Below are 9,332 nucleotides of genomic sequence, written 5' to 3' on the forward strand. Positions count from 1 at the left end.
TTTTGACCGTGTGTGTAGCAGACATGACGGCAGTCGCAACTGCCCATGTCTGAGAATAACAAAGACCTTTGCCCTTCGCATCTAATAATGGAAACGAAGCAGGAGAGAAACAGAGTGTGAGCAAGGAATAGTCAAGCGAAGTGGTATCTGGCATGCGGCATTTGTGTGTGGAGGGGGTCCAACTCGAGCACTCAGTTTGCACTCGACCTCCGCTATAGCCTTAGCCTACTATTTCACCTCAATGTCCTTGTGTGGAAAGCGAAGAAACCAGGCTTTCTCAGTTTTATTTTGGCATGCACACTGTATTAGGGCCAGAGGTTAAATTTGATGGTTTCCAAACCGGGGTTTGTCCCCGGTCATGTGTTGGTGTTGATTCTCCATGAGTGATTAACAACGATGGATGAGTCTAAACCAACGTCTCTTCTTTTCTTTGCATCGTCTTTTCTTATCATTATTTTCTATACTTTCTAATAGATTGAAGTGGCTGGCAACAAAGACCAAGTCTCTTTATCTGAGTGCTGGGGATGGGCTGCAAGAGAAGGAATCCAAGTTACCTAGCTCAGGCGATGTCAGACTCCATCCACGTGATGGACGGATGAAAAATATGGTGAATGGAACACGCCTTAGGTCCTGTGGTTCCAGGGTGGCATCCAACTAAAAAGTATCTTAGTGAGGTTAGTGGAATTTTGGATGAGGTCCAGCACTGTCCATCGAGGAGCTCTAAAGATTCACACCTGTTTAGGAAGAGAAATAAGAACGAACAAACAACACAAAGTGCAATTTTGTCCTAGGGATGAAAAAAAAAAGGAAGTGAAATTGGTGTTGATCATGTAACCCAATTTTGATTCGCTTGTCATTTCCAATCATATCTGGAAGTGTTTCAACTTCAGTGGATGAACAACTCTGATGCACATCCTTCATCGTCGAGGATGATGTGTGCAAAGGTTTTTGGTCTTTTATACTCTCAACATAGGCTCATGTTATAATACCTTGCAGCCTAAATCTCATGCTTACTTACAGTAGTTTTAAGCTAACTTACATATGATAGTCATCAATATACTATGTGCATCATTAGCATCATAAAATGTATATATATATATATATATATATATATACATATATCTGTGCCAAAAGCACTTCCAAATACAATTCACAAAACATAACTTGTTTCTTCAAACAAATAGATGAATTAAAAATACTAATATGTAGATGGATGGGATAATATATATATATATATATATATATATAGTTTGTAATATTTTTCTTTATGGTTCTTAGTGAATCATATTAAGAAAACAAAACAGATCAAAACATCAGTTTAACAAATCTCCATGCACAATTTAATTCTTTTAGAAATCATAGGCTCTAATTTTAACTATTCCATGTCATTTGTGCCAAGATGTACATCCAATCCTCATTCATGTACATAACATATCTTGGAAACAAGCACATACAAAGTCAGTCCCATTCTAACAAATTGACATTTTACCAGGTATGAGCAAAGGATGCATTAGCATGTGAGGTATATGCTTAGAAGTCATAAACAAACAAAGAGTTACATAAATTAAAAATCAATATTATTACTGGGATTGAGTAATAATGATTCAATCACTCAATATTATTACTGGGATTCATTATTACTGGGACTGCTACATTAGAAAAATAGAATGGTGATTACATATGCTCACTCACTCACTCACTCACTCTCTCACACACACACACACACATAAATAATAACAATAATAAAATAAAATAACAACAGTAGATATACACACTGGGTCCAAACCAAGACATGAAAAAGGACTTTTTGTAGTGGTGGCGAAGGACATTGATTAATGAAGCGGGCAAATGTTCGGACACAGTCTGTGAGAATGGGATGCCACGTAGGACTCAGTCTGGAGCTGCTGACTCAGTCACCATCATTGGCAACATGGCTCCAGCTGAGCACACCAGCTGGCAGGGAAAGAGCGAAAGACCTTCCACCTCATCCTCGGCCCAAAAAACAGAATACCGGAAGAAGCGGTCAGCCTGGGCCTTCACGGGGCCTTCCCGTCCAACGTGCGGTGATAGGTTGCACCTTCTGCTAATACCAACGTGCGGTGATAGGTTGCACCTTCTGCTACACCTATCACCGCACGCATGCTGCCTATGACCAAGCCGCTTGGAACACAAGAGTGCAGATGGATAAACAAAAAGCAGTGTTCGGATGATCAGTTGAAGATCTAGGACCCCCCAAAAAGGTGACGCTCTCACTCAAGAAAAGTGCATTACTTTTTCCTCCTTTCAAAAAAATATATATACAAAATATATTTATTGTTCTTTTTGGACGAGATTAGCTAAACACATCTCTTACATCCAAATCGTGCATTAAAAAAATAAAACAATCATTGGCCTATAATTGTATATATATATATATATATATATATATATATATATATATGTGCCCACAAAGATATTAGAGATTGACATTTTCCAAAGCTTTCTTGAATTTAAAAAATTCTAAAATAAAAGCATATGTATGTAATTATGTAACAAAATATTTATCATTGGTTATTTAGGATACACATCAAAATTACCATTGAATGAGACGTTTGGATTATTGAATGATCAATATTTATATTATAGTAAAATTCTTATAAACATAATGTTCTAAATTCGTTGCTTAAATAATCACATTGTCATTGAATTGAAAAAATAAAAGTGAAACAAAAATATTTATTGTAAATAATAATGATTTTTTTCAATTATAAATATAATTGAATTGTTAAATAAATCAATGGTAATACTTGTGACAAAAAACTACATGCTTTAATTCAAAATTAACATTATTTGATTACAAGTTAACTTGTTAATGGCATGATTCACATGACCCTAATAATTTGCAAGTTGAACATTATTTATGTTTATATAGAAATTTATTTCTTCTTAGATTTAAGAAAAATCTGTAATTTCACGTGCTTAGGAAATTTTGTATAAGCTATGCAAATGTGTATATTTGTGCCCTTGCTGTGAACTTGAAAATATCCTACCACAATCTTGATTTGGTTTCACTGTTTGCCAGGATGCATAAGATTGCTTCACATTTTATAGATACCAACTTTTCCTGTCGTTTATATGTATATATATTTAGCATGATCTTTATTGATTGTGTAATTGTGCATCATAGATGAATTCAAAGTATATGTACTTGAATAAAAGATGTATGTAGTCATAAAGTTTTATATTTCCAAAAGTTCATGAAACTGTGGATTAATTTAGTTTAGTTCATTCTATATGTACCAACATTTAGTGACATTTTTACAAAATCAGCTAAACTAATATTTAAGTTTTCAAACGTCATCAATCATGGTATTTACGGCTGCATGAAATAAAAAAAAATCTTTTTCTATATATATAGTATTATTATTTTTTTTTCACAAGTTTGCTGCTTGCATGAATCTGCTAAAATACAATGTATCTCTTATACAAAATAGTTCAGGTGGTAAACCAACAAGATAATCCAGAGGAGACAAAAAACCACATTTGATTGGCTGCATATATCATTATTTCATACAAAATGAAGCAATCAGAGATCAAAATTTTCATGTTGTTGCAACAAATTGCCGAAAGTAGCATTGCAAGATTGTTAGGTGTGGAGCTTGGAAGCACCACAATGTGAAATGGCATGCAACATGAAGTTTCACATCATATGAAGCTTCAAACAAACAAAAGGTTAATTTACAACACATAGTTTACAATGTTTTTTTTGTGGTCAATGGCATGGGATTCCACTAATAAATAAATAAATATTTATTTATACATAGATTGATGTGTGTGTAAATCTGCTCAAATACAATGTACACACACAGAGACCCTTGCATTGTAGCTTTTCAAGGGCAGGTATGCAGTGGAAGGAACCAATAAATTCACCACCTTTTCTTAACATAGACACTCACAAACATGTCCTTTAAAAACAAAACCATGCATATTGCAATATTTAGACAAATACATGCCCCAAAAAATCTTAGCGACTTCTCCCCACCTTTTACTATCAGTGAGTATAATCTACTATCATATAATGAAGAGCATACAGAAATGTACATGTGCTTCACAACGAGACTCACAAGCCCATCAATTGTCTCGGTTTCAAAAAGATAAATAAAAGTCTTCTTTACAAGACCACATCCAACTTAAGTATTATGCTATTTTAAACCCTGGATGATACATAGGTCTGCAATGCTTCAGTCAGAGGTGTAGGACACAAAATTGCGCTGTTCACACCTCCAGGCAGGGCTAAAATGGGACCACTGAAACACCGTGGCTGCCAACGATAACTTACAGCAACAGACCACAAGCAGAAGCTTAAGCCAAAAAAAAAAAAAAAAAAAAAAAAAAAGAAGTCTGGTGGGGGAGTGCCTGCCAGCTCTGACTTCGGCCGTCTTCAGGGTTTCCAGTATAACATGAATCCATGTCGACAGAGACACACATTAATGGCGACCCTCGTCACTTCCGCTCCGCCACTGTAGCCTACTGCTGCCTCGGGTCCCCTACTGATTGGAGACTTTTCTACTTCTGGTCATATTTTTTGAACTGTCCGTAGCTCTGTGTCCTGTGACAGTCGGGTTGAATAGCTATATAACATTCACTATTGTGTAGGCTTCTTGTTTGCCTCCCAGTTTCGGTAGGGTCACCTGGCATTGGCGAACCCTAGACCTAGACTTCCCAGTTGTCATTCCCAGTTTTTCGTTTTTGGTGTGCCTCGACGAATCGTCAGATGGATAAACTCCCCAATGTTCTGTTTCAGTAGTTGCATTCAGTCGGTGCGTGTTGGTAATGACCTACCGAACAGATGATCGAATGAGGATGTCGTAATCTTGGGCAGGCCACGTCGAGAGTCAATGCCGACTCCGTATGGCGAGGTTTGCGAAGCGTCGGAAGTGAGGATTTAGTTCCAATTCCGTTACATTGCTTTGCAGAGGGTTGCCGCCCAAAAACATTTCAACCCACGAGAGTCTCAAAATATAAACTCTCTGTGGTTGACGAGAAAATTTTAAGTCCATCACCAGTCCAGCTTTCGAAATGAAGTCATTCTTGTTGGTGATGGTTTAGATTTGTCATTGGTTTGTGTAATGAAAGGATGAGTCAGAATGTGTGAAATTTGTGAAGGTGGCTTTAATGAACTCATTGGCACGGCTGCGTGCACTCCATGTTGTTGGTGGCAGGAGGGCCTCGCAAGAAAGTTGTCTTCTATGCCTTTATTTTAGTAAGCTTCTCTACACTGAAATATGGACAACTATCAAATTTTGTAGTAAAACCACCTATAGTGTTACATTACTAAAAATCCAGCTGCTTGCATGCGTTCTCTTTATGTAGTATGATAGAACAACGAGGAATGACTTTTTTTGTTACAGCTTACAATTGTAGAAACGCACAAGAAACAAATGTGGAACAAAAGATATTATGTTACTTTGATTGGCGTGTGAGGTTCATCCGAAAGAGGATTTCTGCTTTTAAGTTGATTTGCAATCAATATGTGCTGTTGGAAAGATCACGAAATAAATCATAAATCGCTCGAAGATCCCAGTCCGATGTTCATGTGTGGATGCAGCAGCTATAATATGCATATACTGTCCAACTAGATTGTTCCAGTAACTTCCAACCAGACAGGGTGTTGATATGGTCAGACGGGGCGTAAGATTTCTTGTGTTAATTTCCAGATCGCAGAGCCATTGTGTCTTGCATAGAACCAAAGACGCTATGAAATTGTCACACATGCACATTCAACTCAAAACTTAATACAAAAATTATGATGCACTTAAATCCAGAACAAGATTTTGACATGTCTGTCAATTCCCGCTAGGATTGTGACATCAAAAACACTTGCATCCGAGAAAGGTGCAAGTGTCGCAACTAATTGCGCAGATAGAGCTAGAATAACAAATGCTGCATGGAAACCAAGACACGAAAGACGCTCGCGACACTGCAGCAATGTTCACTATGACTGAAATTAACACAGAAACTATTGTGAATACATGTAGCCTAGTCTAGGTTGTATGGTAAGGGGTTTATTAACGCGGGGGAAGAGGATACGAGGGAATCGTTGGGAAACCTAGGTGGGTCCCGTAAAATCTGTGCAATACACGCACCACTCTCGGGTACTCTAAATTTCAAAGCAAGAGCAGTTTGCGGAGCTGGAGGTGTTCAAAGTGTCGAGGAGGCGGCCCAGGTAGGATTATGGCCCTGGCCTCGATCAATCCTTGAAGCCGCAGCGCCTGGATTAGCTGCCAAACGTAAATCATCTCATTGTCAGCTTAAATCTAAACACAATGCAGTGGCTAGTCCAAAACCACACACAGTAATTGAGAAAACTGCAACTCAAGTGTTCATGGTGCAGCAATTTGCCACATCATGGTGTAACAAGGGGACTGCCAAATCATACGTTTGCATTTCCAACAGTGTCTCTGGTACCTTGAAAATTGCGGAAGACATCATCTCTGAGCACGTAGCAAGGTTCTCTAAAAGGTCCAGCAGTGAGTATGAATGTGTGAAGAACCCTAAACCTGAGCGGGAATTTGCCTCCGTCTCTTGTAGCACTGACACGGCCTCCAGAGTGTCGTGCCCTACCTTGCGTTCTGGTGTTGGGTCAATTCTCAAAGCATCAGGCATAGCGATATCTTCAGAACAAAAAGGATTTCGTTGTTGAAGGGAATATGAAGGATTTGAGTCTCTAATTTTGGACAGAAAGGAGCTCCCCAAGTCGCACGAATCGCTAATCAAGGGGCAGGTTTCTTCAAACCGACAAGCAGTCTTGCAGGCTGCATCACAAGCATCACGGAATCCGCCGACTTGCTGGCACTGGTACGTCATTAGGGCATGATAGTCCAGGATAGGCAAGAGAGCTTCCCCCTGGAGTAAATCTTGCAACAAAACTGCAGATGCCTCGTCAGTCCCAACAACTGTTTTCAGTGATATGAGCATCTTCACGTCCCTCTTCATCAAACTCATGGGGCGAGCTCAAAAGCAGAATGTTCCGTTTTCTTTTCGATTATTTCAACAGCAAGAGTGCTCTGAGATATATCTTAAACTTGAATCGTTGCCGAAACTCCTCCGCTTTCGGGAAACGAGTTGAGCAGTCTAGCATTAATTGAAGAAGGTATCATCTAGTAAATTCAAAGGTATAAGACTCGAATTGAGGGCTTCGACCCAGTGCAGCGTAAAAGACGAAAATGCTGAGCTATGGTAGGCAGAGCTGAAGAGGCAACCAGTCTGGTAACGAGAGAAAACACACCACTTCCGATGTGCAATTTGAGCAGAGTTGATGACTGCTTCGCCATTGTTCTAGCGACCTGCTCGACAATCACGAGCTAATTTCGACAGGTATGCAGGTACTGAGAAGCAGGAGACGAAATCGATACCTCGTGAGTTGTCCGACCTAAGACCCAAACCAAGACACCATGTTCTAATCTAACCAACGGAAGTCGCAAACGCTCCCGGAGATGATAGCAGAGCTTCACACTGAAAGACAACGAGAAGTGGAGCTGAGTGCATCGCAAACAATTGTCTCAACTCAGTCCAGTGCAGCAGAGAAACCGAAAATCAGCTCAAAAAAGCAACGCCGCAGACGCACTGATCAAACACTCCAACCAGTAGTAATGACCTGCCCTTCGACCAGGAAAAGCTCGCAATTATGAGCCCACAACGGCAACGACCCAAACCTATAACTTCCAGCCCCAAAATCCATCCTCAAGAGGGTAGTCCTGGCTCAGCAACATGGATGAAGCTGCTGCTGCGGCGGCGAGCCCTCTCGAACTCCTGCAACCTGAAAACGTCAATCATCCGAGAATGATAAGTTAACAAGGCCTGGGCAAGCCAGGTAGAGAGAGGGTGGGAATAGTACTAAGGTTGAGCTCCATGCCCATGAGGGGAAGGAGGCGAGAGCAGCGTGTTATTATACTGCTGCGACCAGCAGCGGCTGATTCAAGGGAGGAGTGATGGCAGTACAGCACAGTGTCGCTGTGGGCAGTCCCAGAACACGAGTCGCGAGAAGAAGACGACGGCGTATATATATATATATATATATGTGTGTGTGTGTGTATATTTATGTTATACGTGTATGCACTGTGGTATTTATAATACCTTGGTATCCAACTTTACTGAATATACGAATGTGTATGCGTATGCGATTGTACCGTGGTTCATTTGCTTTTAATTGCCGTATTTTTTTCGGGCAGCTCGGATTGTACCATGCGGGATACTTTAAACAAATCGTAAGTGTTGGGAATTGACTTACACACATCTGGTGATATTACTTAAAGAAATGATGTGAGGAATGATGAGCAAAATCATACATGCATTTTGATGTGTGTGTGTCTATTAATGCATATATATATATATATATATATATATTCAGAAAAACCAAACATAAGAAGATTGAAATACTATTCAAGAAGTGTTTTTTTTGTTTTTTTTGTTTTTGTTTTGTTTTTTTTATTCTTTGTTAAAAATATTTTTTGATGTACAGAACTATACTCATATTTATTACATGATGTATTTATCCAAAATTTAAAAATCTAACCAAGCCGATTTCAAAATAAGCTCTATGATTATAAATTAATATAGTAATTATGCTATTAAAACTTATTTTGTTTTTGGCAGGCTAAGAGAATTCAATTTTTTTAAACGAAGTTTTATGCAATTTAATGCAATAGCATAAATAAAATATGGTTTAACACATAGTCTTAATTTTTTTTAAAAAAAAAATCAATTAAATACCTTAGACTATAATTGATGTTGTAATAAAAAATTGTATTAGCAAACCTCTTTGTTGTTTAAAACATACTTTATGACAATTTTTGATTAGAACATACTTTATTGCAATTAGAGAAAAACAACAAAGAAGATGTTGTAGATCCCTCTATATAGAGATTTTCCTAGACAAATATGAAGCGGAGGATTACTTCCAAATTCTATCTTCAATTTTAAGTTTTGATTTACTTCAGCACAAGTAGAATTATAAATACAATGTTTATAATAAATTACCAAGGTATAAAGAATGTTTGACTTATGCTGTAGAAAATAATTTAAAAAATACCAGCCAAATCTTCAGAAAGTAAAATCTCTGTATTAAGTTAGTTTCAATGTAATGGTTATTTTCTTCTAAAAGATATGAAAATGGAATTGAAATTTTCTTCCAAGCAAAAATATGCATTATGGTAATAACTTTTTACATGATGTCTATAATTTTCTACATTTATTTACTAGCTAATTTATTTATTTAATTTAAAATTTGAATTACATTAGTAATTTAGATTTATAATCAATTTGTTAAGTAACTTAAGCTAGTAATTTAAATC

At 37.8% G+C, this 9,332-nt stretch overlaps 1 protein-coding gene across 2 annotated transcripts; it reads right to left on the reverse strand.

Annotated features, from left to right (window-relative positions):
• Positions 1 to 5,732: 5,732 nt before the first annotated feature.
• LOC112295045 (uncharacterized) lies at positions 5,733 to 7,977 on the reverse strand. Of its 2 annotated transcripts, none has more exons than XM_073540559.2 (2): positions 6,540 to 7,977; positions 5,733 to 6,260 (listed from the first exon to the last, which is right to left on the reverse strand). In XM_073540559.2, exons 1-2 carry the CDS (start codon positions 6,982 to 6,984, stop codon positions 6,181 to 6,183), a joined length of 525 nt encoding a protein of 174 aa, XP_073396660.1. In that variant the 5' UTR covers positions 6,985 to 7,977; the 3' UTR covers positions 5,733 to 6,180. The 2 variants fall into 2 exon arrangements, with proteins under 2 accessions (XP_073396660.1, XP_024401928.1); XM_024546160.3 differs by having other exon boundaries at positions 6,448 to 7,965.
• Positions 7,978 to 9,332: the final 1,355 nt, after the last annotated feature.

Source organism: Physcomitrium patens, chromosome 18 (genome assembly GCF_059467195.1).
Source record: "Physcomitrium patens ecotype Gransden chromosome 18, ASM5946719v1, whole genome shotgun sequence".
In the NCBI taxonomy this organism is placed as follows: Eukaryota; Viridiplantae; Streptophyta; class Bryopsida; order Funariales; family Funariaceae; genus Physcomitrium; species Physcomitrium patens.